Source organism: Oryctolagus cuniculus, chromosome 13 (assembly GCF_051225735.1).
Source record: "Oryctolagus cuniculus isolate XC-2025 breed Fujian yellow rabbit chromosome 13, ASM5122573v1, whole genome shotgun sequence".
In the NCBI taxonomy this organism is placed as follows: domain Eukaryota; kingdom Metazoa; phylum Chordata; class Mammalia; order Lagomorpha; family Leporidae; genus Oryctolagus; species Oryctolagus cuniculus.
This window is the reverse complement of record NC_142879.1, coordinates 91,711,526-91,732,765: the sequence shown is the minus strand read 5'-3', so window position 1 is coordinate 91,732,765 and position 21,240 is coordinate 91,711,526. Positions and strand designations below refer to the sequence as shown.

The 21,240-nt window shown below is 38.0% G+C and overlaps 1 protein-coding gene across 1 annotated transcript; it reads right to left on the bottom strand.

Annotated features, from left to right (window-relative positions):
- Positions 1 to 864: 864 nt before the first annotated feature.
- PGER5 (prostaglandin-E(2) 9-reductase-like) lies at positions 865 to 17,990 on the bottom strand. Its single transcript, NM_001287557.1, is given in 9 exon segments — positions 865 to 1,142; positions 2,643 to 2,725; positions 6,415 to 6,580; positions 7,338 to 7,447; positions 12,370 to 12,492; positions 12,908 to 12,985; positions 14,137 to 14,253; positions 15,676 to 15,843; positions 17,852 to 17,990. Coding segments are annotated over 9 exon segments (972 nt in total). The 5' UTR covers positions 17,936 to 17,990; the 3' UTR covers positions 865 to 1,099.
- Positions 17,991 to 21,240: the final 3,250 nt, after the last annotated feature.

Here is a 21,240-nt window from a genome sequence, read left to right as displayed (position 1 = left end):
GCTCACTTGGTTGATCTTCTGCCTGCAGTGCTGGCATCCCATATGGGCGCTGGGTTCTAGTCTCTGTTGCTCCTCTTCTCGTCCAGCTCTCTGCTGTGGCCTGGGAGGGCAGTGGAGGATGGCCCAAGTGCTTGGGCCCCTGCACCTGCATGGGAGACCAGGAGGAGACGCCTGGCTCCTGGCTTTGGATGGGTGCAGCGCCAGCCTTGGCAGCCATCTGGGGAGTGAACCAATGAAGGGAAGATCTTTCTCTCTGTTTCTCTCTCTCACTGTCTAACTCTACCTGTCAAAAAAAAGAAAGAAACAAACATGAACAGACTAAGCCTGAGTCTCAGCCCTGATTCTTTAATAAAATATACAGAGAGTTTTTATCAGTAGATATCATTATGAAGAATATTTGTCAATATCCCCAAGCAGAGATGTGCTCAACTTCCTCCTCCTCAATGTGCCCCATACCTGACCCCTAATCATGCTTCCAGGCTGGTTCCTCCTCTTCCATCACTGACTACCCTCGCCCCAGGGATCCCTGACACCTGAGTTCAGGAACTGATTCTTGAGCTGCTGTAAGGGAGCGCCTGCACTGTTGGTTATCCTTGCAGTATTGCCTCACCCTCATAGGCTCTGTGAAGTTAGAGTTCTTTTTTTTTTTTTTTTTTTTTTTTTTTTTTTTTTTTTGAAGCACTGCAGAAAAACTTAAAAAATCTTTTCTGTCATCCAGTCTGACAATTCTTCCTACTCCAAATCCCAGTCACATCTAAGGAATAGCTGTAACCATGTCACACTACAGGACTCCAATCTTCTAAGCAAATCAATGAGCAGGGGGAAGACTTAGGAGACAGAATGAAACAAATAAGTAACAGCATCTATGGTAGGTAAGCATCTTTAATAAAAAAAAAACATTATTTTATTTTTCAGAAAGTGACAGAAATGTAGTGCCAAGGCTTCTCACCCTGTGGATTTAGCTCTAGCTGAGTGTTAGTTGCTAATCAGCATGGATTAATCAGAAGAGAGGTGCCCATTCACCAGCATCTGAGATGGCTCCAGAATCATGATTCACAAGAAAGGGTCTTCTGGTAGAAGTCTGACAAAGGCTTCCATGTTAATATTCATCAGAAAATGGGTAATTTGGATGTCCAGTAGCACTAAAATTAGAAGAATATATAGTATAAACTCAATAAATACATTTCTGGTATAATAATGAAGTGATTTCTGTGAAATTATTATTAAAGATAATAGTTCCATTTTTGTAAAATCATAAAATCTGTCATATTCATGTGCATGCCTTTATAGTACATTTTAATCACATATAACTTTTTCAAACAATAATCTTTTACCTGGAATTAACATATAGAACACACAGAATAAAAATTTAATCACATTTCTCTCCTTTAGCTGCATATTTCAACAATGCAAAGTGATACTCATTGCTTTCTTACATCAAATTCTCAAGGAAGAAGGAAAGCAAAAATAATAGGGAGAGGGAAGGAGAGGGAGATTGGGAGGGAAGAAGGGAACATCATTATATACTTAGAAATGTATATATGAGCATACTGAATCTCTTTGTATTAATATTACATTAAAATAAAAACCTGAAGTGTCTGAAAAAAGCACACTTTCAAGCAAAATCTAATTTACTTTGTTTTGAAAACAGACACATTCAGATGCTATTCAATACTAAAAAAATTTCAGGGATATAGATTACTGTTAGCAATTTAACATCCCTTTTATTCTTTCTTTGTTTGCTCATTGCCCACCAGATGTGACACAGTGTATTAGATTAGGAACTGGAAAGAATGCTGTTGATAAGACAGAGTTCCTCGCCCATAGAGTTTCCTGCATAATTTACATATATCTATATTTTAGTGACTACAGAAAACACAATGTGTTAAAAATGAATACTTATTAGAATATTTAATAGAGAATAGGAATTATTCAGCTTGCCACTCCCTTTGTCTCTGCATTTTGTTTTTACTTCACTCTTCATTTTCCCTAATACTAATAAAAACCATAACAATCATAACATATGTGCCATTTTGAGTACATTAAATTTTGCATTATACTAATTTCTTCCTTTATCTTAATTATTACATTTATTAATATTACAAATTAAAAGTCCCACAGGTGTATATTCTTTGCTACCCTCAAATATAATATTTTTGTCAGATTCTAAAATCTTGCAGCAAGAAGAAGAATAAAGATCTCTTCTTTAGTGCAAATTCTCTCCTGTTACTGTTTTTTAGCATACTTCCCCAGTCCTTGATTTTAAATGTGCCTTTAAGACTTCATTAGCTGGGTTAAGAGGACCATATTTTAGAAAATCACAATGAAACATTTCTAAATGTTTCATTTAAACATTTAAAATATTTGGCCAGCTTTTTTCAATACAAATGCCATGATTGGTTCTTTAAGAAAAATGCAGTAAAAAGAAAGGGAGAAATTCCAAACTCTTAAAGGAATTAAGTTGAAAGGATTTACTGAAGAATTCCATATGGAGGTGATAAAAAAAATTCTATTTAGAACCAGAGATTAACCACATTGGTGATCAGCACAGTGCATGGTGAATAGCGACTAATATCCTTTTATATATTCATCCTCAGAAAATAAATTGAGGCAACATTTTTACCAAGGTCATCAATACTTACAAATCAGCAGTAATATATCGAACATTTCTGTTCAGGCCATCTAAGACCTTCATGTCATCTGGAGGCAATGTGAATTCAAATATCTATTAGAGAAATAGGAAAAGTTTATTATTTTCATTTGTCAATCTGGAAATCACAGTAAGTTATATCAAATAGTACAAAGAGAATACTTAAAATATCTGAAAAGTTTCCAAACATTTTGAGATATCATATCAAAAGATTTAAGTCATCTGTAAATACTGGATGAAAAATAAATACACATACACAGCCAACTCTTTTGACATAGGTGACAAAAACACGGATTGGAAAAAGATAGCCTTTTCAATAATGATGCCAGCAAAACTGGATATATACATGTGGAGAAATGGAATTAGATACCTACCTCTCATTGTATCCCAAAAACCAACTCAAGATGGATCAAATACTTAAATGTAAGACCTAAAGCTATGAAATTGCTAGAAGAAAACCCCGGACAAACATTTCAAAACACTGGTGTAAGTGATAACTTTTTGGATAAGACGCCAGAAGTGCAGGCAACACAAACAAAACCAAATAAGGGGATTACAAAAAAAAAAAAAAAAAAAAAAGAGAGAGAGAGAGAGAGAGAGACAACTGACAGGATGAGAGAAAATTAACAGTAACTTATCTGACAAAGGATTAATATCAAGAATATCAGCACTGTAAAACTCAACAACAACAAGAAGGCCAATCCAGTTAAGAAATGGGCAAAGTATCTAACTAGACGTTTCTCAAAAGAAGAAATAAAAAAATAACTAACAAATATGTGGAAAGTGCTCAGCATCTGTAGCCATCAGGGAAATGAAAATTGAAACCACAATGAAAAATCACGTCACCCTGTCAGAATGGTTATTATCAAAAAGAGAATAACAAGTGCTGATAAGTATAGAAAGAGGAACTTTTATACACTGTTGACAGAATGTAAATTTGTGCAGTCACTGTGGAAAACAGTATAGAGATTTCTTTAAAAACTAGAAATGTAACTGCCATGTGATCCAGCAATCCCACTACTGGGTATATATCCAAAATACATATACTGATTACATCAAAGAGATACCTGCTCCATCATATTTATAGCAGCACTATTCAAAATAGCCAGTAGCCAAGACATGGAATTAACCAAGCTGATCATCATCAGCTAAACGGATAAACAAAATGTGATAAATCTATTCAATGGAATACTACTCAGCATTAAAAAAGTATGAAATTTTGTCATTTGCAGAAAAATGGATAGAACTCAAGGACATCATGTTGAATGAAATATGTCAGACACAGAAAAATGAATGCCACATGTTCTCCTATATGTGTGGGAGCTAAATTTTCTTTAAAAATTCTGAACACAGAGTGTTAATTGCTAGAAACCAGAAGAAGTAGGAAGGATGAAAGGAGCTTGGATTAAAGAATAGGGAAAGCTGGATGTGATTTATTAATTGTGATAAATGTACCAAAATGAGATGTTAATAGGGGAAATGGGTGAGAGGCATATGAGAACTCATTGTATTACTACCTTACGATTTTTACTTGGGAGATATTTTAAAAATGCATTACTAGATATAATTTATTCAAATTATGCAACACTGCAGATAAAAGGAAATCTCAAAACCATCTAGAGATCAAAAAAGGCTGACATTATTTAAAAATGATAGGGCCATGTACTTACAAGACAGAAGAATCTAAAGGTAAACTTTGACATATATTAAATAATTTAGTAAAGTTAGTTGATACAGTTGAATTTTGTTATCCCATCAATGAAGAATTAGAATAAGAAAAAGTCCTTTCAACTGAACTTAAAACAAGAATTTCCCATATATAATGTTACTGTATTAAAAGGGCACAGGAACTTGCTTAAAGTGGATCTCACTGTCTGTATTAGAGGCACCCTAAACATCAAAGTGATGATTAAAATTTGCTAATGTAAGGGCTACTTATATGAATAAATAGTAATACCCCAAAATAATGATACAGAGAAAGAATTTAGAAGTCTCCAATGCAATAATTGATGAACTCAGATAATAAGTTTTCATTGTATAATTCTTTGAACTTTCCTGTACATTTGAAAATTCTCAAAACAGAAGGGAAACTATCAAAGGACTATCAGAATTATATTCTTTCTGGTTAAACCTGACAAAATACAGGCAAATGCCTTAATGGAGAAAATTATCAAATTTATTGAAATATACTAAAAGACCACCTAAATTACTGGAACTTTGTATACAGTAAACCTCAGCATTGTGAAGAAGTCAGTCCTAAGGATACGCATTGTGCACAGCAGTGAGAAGGCCCTTAGGACACCCACACCTCCTATCAAAAAGACACAGTTCTTGTTCCAGCACTAATTCAAATTCCAACTTCCTGCTAATTCACAACCTGGAAGGTAGTAAGTAATAGCCCAATTATTTGTGTCTCTGTCAGTCACATGGGAGATCAGGACTGAGTTCTAGGCTGCTGGCTTGGGCTGTCCCAGCTCAGGCCATCATGGGCATTTGTGAAGGTAATCAGTGGTTAGAAGATATTCTCTCTCTCTCTCTCTCTCTCCCTCCCTCCCTCCCCTCTCCCATCTTCCCTCTCTCTGCTTTTCAAGTATAAAATAAAGTTGACAATTCAAAAAAAGAAAAATATTTTAAAAACCACTTCTCTCAAAATGAATAGTTCAATGCAATATCAAGCAATGTGGTAAAGACTTACTCTATGAGGAAGTTGAAAACTGATTAAAATTTTATATAATTGACAAATCAGTAAAGAATAGCCAGGACAATTTTTTTTGAATATAAGAAGTTTGCAAATGTTTTACCATTCTGGAAAGCAAGATTGTACTTTCCAACATAATGAAGGCACTTGAAATAAGTAAATAAATCTGTTGAAAAGAAAAGTGAAGGGGTTGGCTTGTGGTACAGTGGCTTAAGCTGCCCCCTGGAGTTCTGACATCCCATATCACATTTGCAGTCGTCACTGTTCTTTTGCAATCCAGCTCCCTGCTAATGTGCCAAGGAAAGCAGCAGAAGATGGCTCAAGTTCTTGGGGCCCTACCACCCACGCAGGAGACCCCGTCAGATTTTCTGGCTTCTGCCCTTCAGTCTGGCCCAGGCTGGCCATTGCAGGCATTAGGGTATGAACCAGGGGATGGAAGATCTCTTTCCCTCTCCTCTGTCACAAATTTTTTTTAAAGAGGTGTTAAATCAGAAGTGTACTTATTCTTTTGGAAATCTCTGATACTCATTTAATGCATTTATTTATAAGAGAGAGAGAGAGAGAGAAATCTCCTATCTGGTAGTTCAATAGCCAAGGCTTGGCTAGGCAGAAGCCAGGAGCCTAAAACTCAATCTTGACGTCTTACATAGGTGGCAGTGATCCAAGTACTTGGTTCATCACTTGGAGTCGTCCAGGGTGTGCATTGATGTTAAGCTGGATCAGAAACAGAAAAAGGCATTCCTATATGGTCTGGCTGAATCCAAGCAGTGTCACAACAGTTAGACTAAATATTTCCCCTGATATTCTTTGTAAATATATATGTGCATATGTGTATGTAGAAGGAAATATAATATCACTTTCATAAGATAATGTAACAGGATATTGTCAGGTTCTCAATAGTGAAGAAGATATGACACACATCAGCCACAAACAAAGGATGTAGAAAAGTGTAGAAAGTTTTGATCATGGAAACATGCTATGGAGAGAATGACATCTTACAAAGAAGCACATGTGTGAAGGATACTCTGTGGGATCCTTGATGCCTCCAGACCCAGGCCCTCATCACCTGAATGTTCTCTTTGATCCGCTTCTCAGTGAAACTCTTGGCCAGGACCACAACCCCACGTTGCAGCTGGTAGCGAAGGGCAATCAGGGCTGGACTTCGCTTGTGCTTTTTTGCCAGGGCACCAATGACTGGATCTTCCAGGAGAACTGGGGAGCTCTGGTCCACCCTGGTAGAAGAGGCAGAAAAGCAAATTCCAGATGCTCAGCATTCAGTTTGTTAGGAGGCTTCCTGTGGGGAGCAACCCGGACTGGACTGAGTTACTGGAATTAAGACTTATTCTATGCATCTGCTCTCCCACAATATGGCGCTGGGAGAGGAGAAAACAGCTTCTACACAGCTGCCTCCAGTTCAACCAATAAACTGTAGGACCTACTCCTGATTGGAGGAGAGCAGCGTACTCGGCGTGTGGGCAGCCGAGTTAGGATTGGCGGAGGAGGACTATAAAGGAGGAGAGAGACGGCATGCACCAGGAACATCTAAGGGGAACATCTAGCTGAAGGAACACCTGTGCAGCCCCCGAGAGAGCCGGCCGGCGGTGTGCTGCTCCCCTGCGGAAGTGGGGAATGTGGCCAGGGGGAACTGCCCTTCCATGGAGGTGGAAGGGATAGTAGCCAACCCGGGAAGAACCAGCAGCAAACCCGGGAAGGGCCGAGCAGACGAAAGAACAGCGCAGGGTTTAGTGTCATTCCTCCACGAAGAGGGGGAGCGACAGCTTCCAAAAGAGAACAAAGGACCTACTATAGACCAGTGCTTCTTGAAAGAGGTCCATGGACCAGCAAAATCAGTATCATCAGATCTTGCTAGAAATGCAAATACTCCACTCTTTCTGAGCCAGTTGAGTTTCTACCATAAAACTGAGTATCGTATGACCAAAAATATTTCATCAACAGGGTATCTGAGGTCTGTTTTTGTTGTTACTTTACCACTTTGGTTCTCGGTGCGATCCCAGAGCACTGTAGGCAACCAGAACAATGCCTTTTGACTTGCAGAATTCCAGCAGTTTGCTCTGGTTGAGATAGGGGTGACATTCCACCTGTACATAGCCAAAATAGAAAATGGAAAAAAAAAAAAGATAAATGAAATGCTAATTTAATATGAATGGGAATGCTGCAGATAAAAGTAGCTGAATTGAAAAAAATTTAATTTAAACTGAAAGTATAAACATCAAGTAAAAATATTTTGAAAACAATGACTAAAATATTTTGTCTCCTGGGAAGGTATAAATATGACATTCCTGAGACAAAACAACTCTGTGGAAGAGATCTTGGCTGTTAAATCACATATTCCTTGAGGAGAGACATGATAAACACCAGATATTGGGGAAAAATGAAGAAACCACTCATTTGAGCCATAGAGATTCAACTGTGCCTGAGAGCAAAAGTTTTACGAAAACTCATTAAAGCATCTCTGAAAGATGAAAAAATCAACTTGATAGGAATATCACTGGTAACTTTTGGATAGATTTCAACATCAAAACACATAATGAGTAAAACCTATTATAACATTTAGAGTATACAAAAATCCATAGAAATGCTATACAGAACAGGAGATAGAGGAAATAGGAAGAGAAGGAGGCGGAGAGAGATGGAAACAATTAACTCCTGCTGATGGTACTTATTATGGTAACTTCTTTATAATAAAAGGAAGTTATTAAAGTTTACCCTGTCTCATAGACATAATTATACTTGACATGACTTAAAGTGCAGGAATTTTTACAGTACAATGCAAAGTAAGAAAAGTAGAAAGTGTAATTAAAATGTAAATAATTATTTACAAATCACAATGAAATAACTAACATGAAAACTCACCTGGTATATATAAAAATTTGTTATAGAATATCACTTCCTCTGTTGAATATTATTGTCTAACAGATTACAAAAATTACAGTGAGTGAAGTAATTATTCACAGAAAAAAGATCTGGCTCTTACTAGCTTAACCAAATGAATAGAAGTAGCATTGCTGGTTTTGGAAAAACTTGCAGATCTGTACCATGTACTACAGTACAATTTTAGGAACACAACATTCTAAGAACATTGTCCTCACAAAAAAAGATGTTTAAACTTAATGTAATAACACATCAGGGGCTGGCACTATGACGTAGTAAATAAAGCCACTGCCTACCGTGCCAGCATCCCATATGGGTGCTGGTTCGAGTGCTGGCTGCTCCACTTCTGATCCAGCTCCCTGCTTATGGCTTGGGAAATCAGCGAAAGATGGCCCAAGTGCTTAGGCCCTGCACCCATGTGTGAGATGTGGAAGAAGGTCCTGCCTCCTGGCATCGGATCACCCCAGCTCCAGTTATTGTGGCTATTTGGGGAGTGAGGCAGTGGATGGAAGACCTTTCTTTCTCTGCCTCTCCCTCTCTATATCTGTAAATCTGCCTGTCAAATAAATAATTAAAAAAAGAAAAGTATTCAAGTATAATCTCTGATTTACATAAAACCAGTTAATCTATTATTACAAGACAGCAATCTTTAGGAATTTTAGCAATTTTAAGAAAAAAATATTGCTGATTCTTCCAAGTGAAAAGAGCATAAGAAAAATGCCAAAAGTCCCTGTTTGAATTACTGCTTTGTGACACTGTGAATAGAATACAATCAAGGCAACAATGCAAATTTCTAATATGGACTGGATGTTAAATGATTGGAGAGTGTAATCGTTAACTTCTTTACAACCAATAATAAAACTATAACTATGTGGGACAGTATCTTCATATGCAGAAGATGCTTTCTGATGTCTGCAGGAATAAATAATAATGCTTACCTACCACATACTAACAAGAGGTTGAACAAAATATTGCATATATGCATATAAACATACTTATATATGCCCACTTATGTTGGACAGATGAAAATGTGTCAACAAGTTTGACTATAGGTGGAAAAAAGGAAAGAACTGCATTATTACATTAACTTTTCCCAATGTTTTGAAAGTTGTTATAATAAAAATTGGAATAAAGATAATATTGAAAGCCATATTGATTTTGTGATATTTATATTTGAAAATCAGGATGCTGCATCATTATATACCAAATTCATGGTATTTACTTGGTGACTCCAAGTTGCTGGAAGCTATGTTAGAACAGAAAACAAGGTATAGGATAGTTGTTCTTACACAGTAGATTTAATGGCAGAATGCAGGGAGGAGGTGCAGACTGAAATGGGCTTTAGAACAAGATGGGCTCTAGTTTTGCCAAAAAATCTCTGGTTATTGTTTCTGCCAGTTACTAGTATCATTATGAATAGGTAATTTCTTTTCTCTTCTACATATTATCATAGGCTCCAGTTAATATTTTCTGGATTCATGGTTCTGTTCAAGACACCTGAAAGCAGATACCAAAAGGAAAGATTCAGGTATCTGAACACCACACAAACCCAAGCCACACAACCTTGCTTATTTCACTTTGTCTTTATTCATCACTCCATGTTTCCATGGCTTTTCATGTTCACAGTTCCTTCCACATCACCTTTACCAATTCCTTTATCAGGTGATCATCCATTGGACAATTAATTGACCTGGGAACATTTCTCTTCCACCTGCGATTTCATTAATAATTGATGCTTTTCTTGATCAGATAATTACATATATTTCAGCACTAAGGTCTCCTCAGTTTTTCTGCTTTTTGTGCAGATATGAATTTAGTTTATTTGAAAAGTAAAGTAGGTTATGCTCAACACATTGAAAATCATCTGTTCAGCTTTCTGGAGTAAATTCTTTTTTGACAGGCAGAGTTAGACAGTGAAAGAGAGAGACAGAGAGAAAGGTCTTCCTTCCGTTGGTTCACCCCTCAAATGGCCGCTACAGCCGACACACTGCACTGATCCGAAGCCAGGAGCCAGGTGCTTCCTCCTGGTATCCTATGAGGGTGCAAGGCCCAAGCACTTGGGCCATCCTCCACTGCCTTCCCGGGGCACAGTAGAGAGCTGGACAGGAAGAGGAGCAACCGGGACAGAATCCGTTGCCCTGACCAGGACTAGAACCTGGGCTGCCGGCGCTGCAGGTGGAGGATTAGCCAACTGAACCACGGCACCAGCTGGAGTAAATTTTTTCTAATATGTTTTGTTAAATAAACAACTTTACACATAAAAATACAACATAAATTATGGTACAATTCAAAATTCCTATGGCTTGAAAAAGTAATCTTTTCAACAACTTCAAAAATATGTTAGTATAAATTTACATTTCAATAGTGTTATGCACATTTCAATAAAAATATCTTTTTTTCATGATATAACTGCTTATTTAAATATTGTGGATGACTTCAAGTTTAATTCTTATGTACACATCCATTATTACCTGATTAATTTTTTTCTGCATTACTTGCTTACTTTGAAACCTTCACAGCGGGCCGGCGCCGCAGCTCACTAGGCTAATCCTCCACCTTGCAGCGCCGGCACACCGGGTTCTAGTCCCGGTTGGGGCACCGGATTCTGTCCCGGTTGCCCCTCTTCCAGGCCAGTTCTCTGCTGTGGCCAGGGAGTGCAATGGAGGATGGCCCAGGTGCTTGGGCCCTGCACCCCATGGGAGACCAGGATAGGTACCTGGCTCCTGGCTTCAGATCAGCGCGGTGCGCCAGCCATGGCGGCCATTGGAGGGTGAACCAGCGGCAAAGGAAGACCTTTCTCTCTGTCTCTCTCTCTCTCTCTCTCTCTCACTGTCCACTCTGCCAGTCCAAAAAAAAAAAAAAAAAAAAACTTCCTAGCAATAACTTATCTGAAAAAAAACACACTTTATTTCTAAGTTGTTAAATGAAATAAATTTTATAGTCTTATATGAAATAATATTTACAATTAAGCTAATCCCACAGTTCTCACTGAGAAATGATTATTTAACATTTTAATTAATATAAACAATATTACAATATTACATATTTATGGTTTGTGTGTGTTGATTATAGTCTTCATTTTTTTTTAATTTTAATGAATAAAGACAACAGATTTCATGTATTTCATAGATACAATTCTAAGAAGATAACCACACTAACATCCTTCCTACCTTCCTCCCTCAATTCCCCTCTCCTTTTTTTTTTTCTCTGTAATTTTCACAATAACATACTTTTACTTTATAATTGCAGGCTTAATGTAATACTAACCATATGTGAACATTGTTGAAACAAGTAGAAAGTATCTCTGTTCCACAGGGATACAGACAACAACAACATTCAAAACATATCAATTTCAATTTCATTTTTACTTTTTTTTTGTATTCTAGGTTAAATACCACATATCAGAGAAGACATATGATACTTGTTTTTTTTTTTAAAAAAAAGATTTATTTTGCTTATTTGAAAGTCAGAGTTACACAGAGGAGAGGCAGAGAGAGAGAGAGAGGGTCTTCCATCTGATGGTTCACTCCCCAGATGGCCGCAATGGCTGGAGCTGCACTGATCCAAAGCCAGGAGCCAGGAGCCTCCTCGAGGTCTCCCATGTGGGTGCAGGGGCCCAAGGACTTGGGCCATCTTCCACTGCTATTCCAGGCCACAGCAGAGAGTTGGACCAGAAGAAGAGCAGCCAGGACCAGAATCGGCGCCCCTATGGGATGCCGGCAATTCAGGCCAGGGCGTTAACCCACTGCACCACAGCGCTGGCCCCGATATTTGTCTTTTAAGGAATTACTTCTTTCACTAAGCATAATGCTCTCCAGTTGCATTCATTTTATGAGAAAAGACAGGACTTTATTCTTTTCATGACTAAGTAGTATTCTGTCATATATATATGTATATATGTGTGTGTGTGTGTGTGTGTGTGTGTATATATATAACATTTTCTTTTTCTAGTCAGCCTTTAAAAATGTAGAGACAATGGAGACCCATCCATACACTTCCATACAGAGGTTCGGCTAATAGAATCTTCGGTTACACAAAGTAAGTTTGACAGAGTGGAGGACAACTAGACACGTGGCAGTAGTATGAGAAGAGGATAATAACAAAAGGAGAAGAGGCTGAGAGTCCTCACCTGGTTGCAGACAGGCTTGTACTTGAGCCCTGGCTTGTTCAGAATCATCTCCAGCTGCCTGCGGTTGAAGTTGGATACCCCGATGGACTTGGCCAATCCTGCATCTTTGCATTTCTCCATGGCCTGAGAGGAAAGATTGTGAAGAAATATTTCCACAATTGGCTAAGCCAGTATAAATGCATAACACAGTTAAAAGGAACATTGTCAAGAAATTACAGTGAGGCTAGTGGGCACTGACTGACCAAAAGAGAAAAGCTACTAAAGAAAATCAGCAACAAGAAAAACAATTCCTGTGTCCTCCTTAGAAAACAAGAGACATTATTGTACATGGGAGGCAAAATATGCCTGACATCATTGCCCCCAGTTATCTCTGTTATGTCCCAGTATTACCTTCCTCTCGCTCCACTACAGTGCATCAACACTTGTTGGTGACATAAATCTCAAGACCCAAAGTTGCATAACTCATTCTCACAAATTGAAATGTGATCTGATGCTCCCACTTCTGACTTCCTGTTTACTCTCTCCTGGGAGTACTCACCTCCCAAGTGGCACAGATATCCACTGTGTCAAATATTGTCTTTCCATGTTCATCTGTTGGAATAATCTCCTCCCCAGGCTGGAATAGAAGCAGTTATTTTTCTTGGTTTTATCAAATTCAGATATTTACCCATAGCAAAACATTGAAGTATATTTATGGAGATAGCAATAAATTTTCATGAAATAATGGAACAACTTCCCATATACTTATGTTTGCAAAATATGCTGCATACGAATCTGCAAGGAATGTCATTAGACTACAAACTTCCTCTCTCTCTTATAGTCACTGCACATGTTAATAAATACTATTTTCCAGATCATAATAGGGTCCCATAGATTTGTGTTACTTTGTGTTTCTCTGTTCTTTCCTGTTCAAAGATGTCTGTCATTCACTGGGCAAGTCAACAGTTACCTGTCTTGACCTCCACAAATAGTGGATGTTCCTCATCTTCCCCCAAAACCTTTTGTTCCATGGGCAGGCACTTGATTCAGAGTAGGAAATAAAATTTTTAATAATATTTTTAATTCTAAAAGATGCAAAGAAACTATCAGATATTAATGAACATGAGAAAATAATTGCCCCATGACCATATAAGCTACCACAAAAAGGCTCAGACAAAACCAACAAAAATTAGGTTAATAGAGAGGAAAATGAATGCTCTAAATACAGGCAGTTTCTAAGGTTACTTCAAATGTGTATATCACTCATGGCTTAGCTTCCCCTTTTATATAATCCAATAAACTATATTGCTTTACTTGCTTTAGGCAGTTTCTATAACTTAGAAACTGTTTCTAAAATTTATATCAGAAGCCTGCTTTGTGCCACAGAAGATTAAAGTGTTCCAATGATGTCAGGATCCCATATTGCAGCACCAAAGTCCTGAGTCCTAATTGCTGCACTTCCTATCCAGCTCCCTGCTAATATGCCCAGGAAGGCAGCAGAAAATGGTCCAAATACTTAGACCTCTGCCACTCAATGAGAGTCTCTGATGGAATTCTTGGCTTCAGCCTATCCCTGTCCTGGCCTTCATGACCATTCGATGAGTGAACCAGAAGGACGATCTGTCTTTCTATTTCTGTCTCTCCCCTCTCCCTCTGCCTTTCAAATAAATAAAATAAATCTTTAAAAATAAATAAGTAAATTTATATCAGTGACATTTAATCATTCATGAAAATGATGGTCATGCTAACAGCTATAGTAAAATGCATTTGATGATGTTAGTTGCCTACCTTCAGAGCTGTTGGGAAATGAATAATGTAGAGATCAACATAGTCCAACTGAAGTTTTTTCAGTGACTCTTCCAAGCCTGGTCGGACCAGCTCTGGTCGATGAAAAGTGCACCAAAGCTGCAATGTTAAGCATTTAATTTGTCATAAATTAATATGTTAGCCAAAAGTCTTGGTTTTCTTCACCTAATACTGAGATATTTTCCCTTGGTTAGAAGCTGATGAACACTGAAGGAAAATTCTCCCTTCCAGTTTGGATTTCCTGTGACTTGACCCAACCACATGACCTCTCTCACTTGTTTAGCTATTACTCATTAATCTGTCAGTGCATGGAAGGTAATTACATCAGAGACACAAATTTTATCAAGTAATAATAATGATCAACATTTGTGTTATGTTTGACAGTTTACAAAGTAATTTAATGGTCTGATCCTTCTAACCATTAAATGAAATGCTAAAGAATAAATACCTATTTTTTTTTTGACAGGCAGAGTGGATAGTGAGAGAGAGAGAGACAGAGAGAAAGGTCTTCCTTTTGCCGTTGGTTCACCCTCCAATGGCCGCCACGGCTGGCGCGCTGCTGCCGGCACACCGCGCTGATCTGATGGCAGGAGCCAGTTGCCTCTCCTGGTCTCCCATGGGGTGCAGGGCCCAAGCACTTGGGCCATCCTCCACTGCCTTCCTGGGCCACAGCAGAGAGCTGGCCTGGAAGAGGGGCAACCGGGAAAGAATCCGGCGCCCCGACTGGGACTAAAACCCGGTGTGCTGGCGCCGCTAGGTGGAGGATTAGCCTATTGAGCCACGGCGCCTGCCAGAATAAATATCTATTTTATTTGCATAATTATCAGAAAAATATTTTGAACATTGGAATATTGCTGTGGTGTAATGGATTAAGCCACCACTTGCAATGCCAGCATCCCATATTGAAGTGCTGTATTGAGGCCCGGCTGCTCCACTTAGAATCTTCTTTCTTGCTAATGTACCTCGGAAGGCCACAGAAATGGCCCAAATAATTGGCCCCTGCCACCCACATACGAGATTAGATTGTAGTTCCTAACTCCTCACTTCATCTTGGCCCAGACCAAGCAGGTACAGCCATGAGAGCATGAAGCAGCAGATGGATGAGTTTCTTTATCTTTCCCTCTGTCTCTCTATAGCTCTGCCTTTCAAATAAATAAATAACTCTTTGTAAAAAGTGTCAACTCATATTTACAATAATAAGAAATTTTAAAATGTCACCCAAGATATCAGGAATATCATTTTTAGCTCATAGATCTCTCTGATTCCACAATCCATGCTGAATCACATTGCTTGGAGTTGGCATTCAATAAATCAAAGGAACTTTATTTTAAAAATATATAAATTTGAACATAGCAATAATAAGAAAGCCAGCACCTTTGTCTCTTTGTGATACAGGAAAATGCATGTTTATGGTTTTACTAATAGGAGCAATTACTCAATACCTATGAAGAATATCAAGTAATTATCATGCCTACACAACATTTAATTAACCAGCTCCCCTGCACATCTTCTACACTCTACCTTTGAAGTGTAGAATATGTCTTCTCTCTTCACAGTGCCTTCTGCAATCTTGCTTCGGATGGCCAGACCTACTTCCTCTTCATTGTTGTACAAATAAGCAGAATCAATATGGCGGAACCCAGCATCAATAGCTATTTTAGTGGATTCCAAAGCTTTACTCTTAGGGACCTGAAGAAGGAGTTGAAATTATTATTTGTAGATGCATGTGATTGAAAGTAACTAAGATATAATTAGTGACCTTTTAAGAATCCATTTTTCCTCATCTCTTGGGATAATTCTGCATTTGCACTCTAAGGGGATGAGTCCTTCCCAGATCCCCTGATTTCCCTGAATTAACAGCAAGAGTTAGGCATCTCAGGCACCTCTTCACATTAGGCCACCCCATTGATTAATGGCATCAAAGTCTTCAGGAAAAAAGCCAGGTTTATTGCTTTGCTAGAAAGATAATGCAAAAGATAATCATGGTTGTTAATTAATCAGTGAACTTGCAAAGGAAAGTTACACAGGGTAAAAGTGAATGGGATGAAATATGGAAGAAAAACACTACAAGCTTTTATGAATCCTCTGCCAGTGAGATAAACAAAACATTTTTAAATTGCCTGAGCTGAATTTAAGAACATAATGGGAAACTTATCAGCAAGGAATGCTGAATGTGTAAAGTCTCCACTCCTAAGACTTTTTAATTACATAGACCCCCCTCTGCTGGCCCACACCATATTTCAGATTCTCAAATAAAAGCAGGGATACACACTCCACTTGTCAGCACAAGAAATTTAGCTACAGACACCATCCTCATATGATAGGAAATGGAGAACAAAGAATAGGAGTTTCCTGAAGTTAACCAGGAATATGTTTGAAAATACACAGCTCAATGGACAGTAGGGCACTATGTTCATTGTTTTCTACAGGACCATTGTGTCCACAAAAAATTTAAAAAATAAAGAAAAGAAGACTAAGTGCTGGCAAGGTTTATACTGTACTATAGAAATTTTACATGAAAAATTAATTGTGTCATGTAAGGGCTTATCATAGAATTGTCATTCCTAAAACAAAGGCATTTCCTCTATGCAAGATATACTTAGAATTCCATTTAAAATTACTGGTTTTCTCAAATTGGATAATGATTTGAAAGTGCATTTGTGAAACATCAAAGATGTAAGTCTAAGAAAAATTTTTCCACTTATTTTTAAAAAACTGAGAAGCTGAACTTTTCAATGAAATTACATGTAGGTAGTGATTCCATTTGCCCTTTTTTAATACCAATCCTCTGCATTCTTAGATGTGAGGGCACTCAGAGATTCACCAAGGCTGAAATATCACTAGTGTCCCTGATCCTTCCCCCACCTTCATGCCACTTTGCTCTGCAAACAAAATGAAATCGTTCACATGTCATCAAAATACTCATCAGTGATTTCCTTAAGTCTACCACAAGAATCAGGTGGAGCATCAGATTTGAAGTAAACAGTCTCATGTCATACAATCAAGTAGAGGATAATATCAGTGTGCAAAATTTCCTCTACTATGCTCGCTTTCATTCTGTACAACTTCCTTTAACACTTACTGTCAATGATCAATAATATAGCCCTGTTCCTATTATTTTCCAGTTTTCCTCTAACACGATGTTGTATTTGCCTTCAGGCAAGCATCCTAGAGGTTAGAGTAGTATATGGAAAAACTTACTGAGCCCATGTCCAGTAATTACTGTGTGGGTCTCAACGTTACCCCCGTCTCATAATAGCTTATTCCCTCCTCAAATGCTCTGCATTTCCTCTCTACTAACTTTTGAAACAACAACAACAACAAATTCTCTGGATTAGCCCTTATTGGAAGGAGGAAATATTTCTTGGATTATAGTGTAAAGTGGAGAAACCAGTTCAACTGCAAGCAAGCTGACAGGCACTCTTCTTGAGTGCTGACACTGATCTCTTCCACTCAAGTGCGAAACAACTGAAACAGGATGCAAATCAGTATTCCAAATCACCAGCAGAGGATCACAGGATCTGATTGTCATGAGGAACAAAATGAGACTAAATTCAGTCTTCTCTGAGGAACAGCTCCAGCCCAGTGAATCGGAAAAACAAAAAGTGAAACCTTGAGAATCACAGCCTGGGTCTCCTTTCACCCTTCCTAAGTCTATTTTCTTTTGCCCCCTCAATGACAAAGCAACACAAGTTACCTCTTCAGGTGCATAGGTGCCAAATCCCAGTACAGGGATGAAGTGACCATCACTTAACGCCACACGCTGATATTTGGGATCCATTGCCTTTCACTCCTCTGGCCAAGCACACTCTGTTTCTTCTGGCTTCACAGGGTACACAAATAACAGGAAGTCTACACTCAAATTCCTGTCTAATTTTAGCAACGTAGGGGAGGAGTAAATTTAAAGCAGTATTCCACATTTAAGAAGAGATCAGAATCCTGTTCATTTACTTTATATGAAACAGAATTTTTAGGTTAATCACTTACAAAATCAGATGTATTTAATTTTCTCTTTATAAACTCCCACCTGCTATTTTTTAAGTATTAGAAGCTACTGGTTGAATAGTTATTGATGATGTGTTAAGTTACAACCCTTTAAATATCTAGTATCTGTTTTTCTTATTTTTTATGTTTTCAAGTTGAAGTCTGTCCTTGATCACACTTTGCTTGAGACAACTAATTATCTTACACTACATACACAAACACACACACAGAATCCAAGCAACAAGTATGGAGCATTTTCTCAAATATTGACCCTCAATAAAACTTCAGGAGTTTAACTGAGGGAAAATTAGCATTTCAACTTCCCCTTTGACAAAATCTTTCCTGTAACTTCATTCTTTAGTGTTGCAATAGGAATGTGCAACCCTGATGAGCTAAAATCCTGGGAACACTCCTGAAACACATGCCTTAAAAACTGCAGAGTGGCTGCTGCTGAGTGGAGGGCGAAAGGTTAATGATGTCTAACGGCATTGTGTAAAAGGAAACCAGAGGCCTAGATCCACAGTATCTTTTCACATGTTATGTAACTTTTAGAAAAATATCATTAAGCCCAAAATGAAAGTGTATATTTTATGTTTTATGGCCTTGTTCAATAATAATGATTTAAAAAAGAATATGTCAAAGTGTGTGATTTGTAATAATTGTCCAAACTGAAATTTGTCGATAAAATGGGCCTTATGAAGTAATTTTAAAGGGAATCTACAAATTTTGTATAAATTCATAATTTTTGATTTGTATATAAGAGGATTTGTGTCCTAAGTGAAGAGTAGAGCATATGTTATAATCAGTAATAGTATGTTGTCAAACAGCATGCCTTATAAAGAAGGTGATATGTCACATTTTAAGGGCATTATTTCTGGAAACTAGGTCTAGGCATAGTTATTAAGTGCTTTATCTATGCCTTTCAAATCTCCAATGTTTGTCACTTTTCTTATCTGAAAAAGAATATTTCTGATTTAAAACTAGAGCTCTGCCACTGGCAATTTGAATAGAACTGAATATCCTGACAGGTCCTCAGGACTCCAACTATGCCAGAAACTGCCCATGCCCTACACCACAGGGTCACTTGGCATCCCTCAGTACTCTTTGCTGCTTTCCAATCATAACTAAACTGTTAATCCTAACCAGTGAAATACAGCTTTGAATTCTGATATATCCTGAATTAGCATTGACTTTCACTATCTTGCTCATCTTCCTTAAACTCAAAATACTTGGTTATTCTTTGGATTTAAACCTTGTATTAATCCTGGTCTCCAAGCCCATCTACTTGTACATAATACAGTATGGCTATGTCTCTGCTTGAATGGCTTTTTTTTTTATTTAATGAGCATAAATTTCCAAAGTACAGCTTATGGATTACAATAGCTTCCTTCCCCCCCATAACTTCCCTCCCACCCACAACACTCCCCTCTCCCGCTCCCTCTCCCCTTCCCCTTCACATCACGATTAATTTTCAATTATCTTTATATACAGAAGATCAATTTAGCGTATGTTAAGTAAAGATTTCCACATTTTGCTCCCACACAGAAACACAAAGTGTAAAATACTATTTGAGTACTAGTTATAGCATTAATTAAACACCTAAGAGTAATTGTGTATTAATTACAGAGTTCAACCAATAGTTTTAAGTAGAATATAAAATGCATCTTTTGTATTGTTGTGGCTTCCCCCCCGACCTCCCTCCCTCCCGTGGCCCTCCCCTCACCCACTCCCTCTCCCATTCCGCCCTTTATCACGTTTCATTTTCAATTACCTACATATACTGAAGATCAACTTAGTATATACTAAGCAGGGATTTCAACTGGTTGCACTCACACAACTGAACCAGGTATAGGGTATTGTTCGACTAGTAGTGTTGTTTTTGAGTTTCATAGTTAAACATATTAAGGACAGAGATCCTGCGTGGGGAGCATGAACCCAGTGACTCCCGTTGTTGATTTAACAATTGGCACTCTTATTTATGATGTCAGCAATCACCCGAGACTCTTGCTATGAGCTGTCTAGGCTATGGAAGCCCCTTGAGTTCACCAACTCTGAATTTGTTTAGTCAAGGCCATATCACAGTGGAGGTTCCTTCCTCCCTTCAGAGAAAGGCGCCTCTCTCCTTGATGGCCTGATCCTTCTGCTGGGGTGTTGTTCACCAGGATCCTTCATTTAGATTGTTTTTTGCCACCATGTCATGGCTTTCCATGCCTGCGAGACTCTCATGGACCTTTTAGTCAGATCCGAATGTCCCAAGGGTTGATTCTGAGGCAGGAGTGCTGTTTTGGGTATTTGCCATTCTATGAGTCTGCTGTGTGTTCTGCTTCCCATGTTCTCTCACTTTTGATTCTATCTTTCATTATTTGCTTACACTGGTCTTATTTGTGTAATCTCTTCGACACTTACCCTATCTTTTTGATCAGTTGTGTATTTATATTTATCACTTTACCAAGTGTGCTGGCATTGGTACCTGCCTACTTGGTAAGGTTGAGTTGAAATCCCCTGGCACATTTCTAGTTCCACCATTGGAGGTAGGTCTGAGTGAGTATGTGCCGTCCTATATATCTCCTCCCTCTCTTATTGAATGGCTTTTACATAGATGAGAACACCTTTGTTGCACTCCCACTGTGCTGCAAAATTCGGTATATTATTTCTGCAACCTTCAATAATGAATTTCTGCTTGTCTTCCATTATTCATTTGACTCAAATATTCTATAGGCACAATAAAAGAAATATACAAAAAAAAGACAATTTGAAGTGATTCTCTAAAAAACAATATGATTCTTGACTCTGTGAAATCAGTCAAGGTGTTTGGGTCACTTTCTTCATTTGCAACTTCTGGTATCTCCTCCCTCCTCCCTGTGCTACATGTTTACAAAGAAATAAAGACTTGCAGCTGGATGAGTCTTCCATTTTCACAGTTGTAATGTTATTTGAAGGTCAATTATAACCGCAGAGTAGCTAAGCATCAGATTACAACAGGAAATAAATGTCACTGCAATAGGTAAAGATATTTATTACATAAAGAGTTTTATAATAAAAATTCTCAGATTCTCAAAAGATGAAGTCTAAGAGTTTTCTGCATAGAAAACACTGGTATTA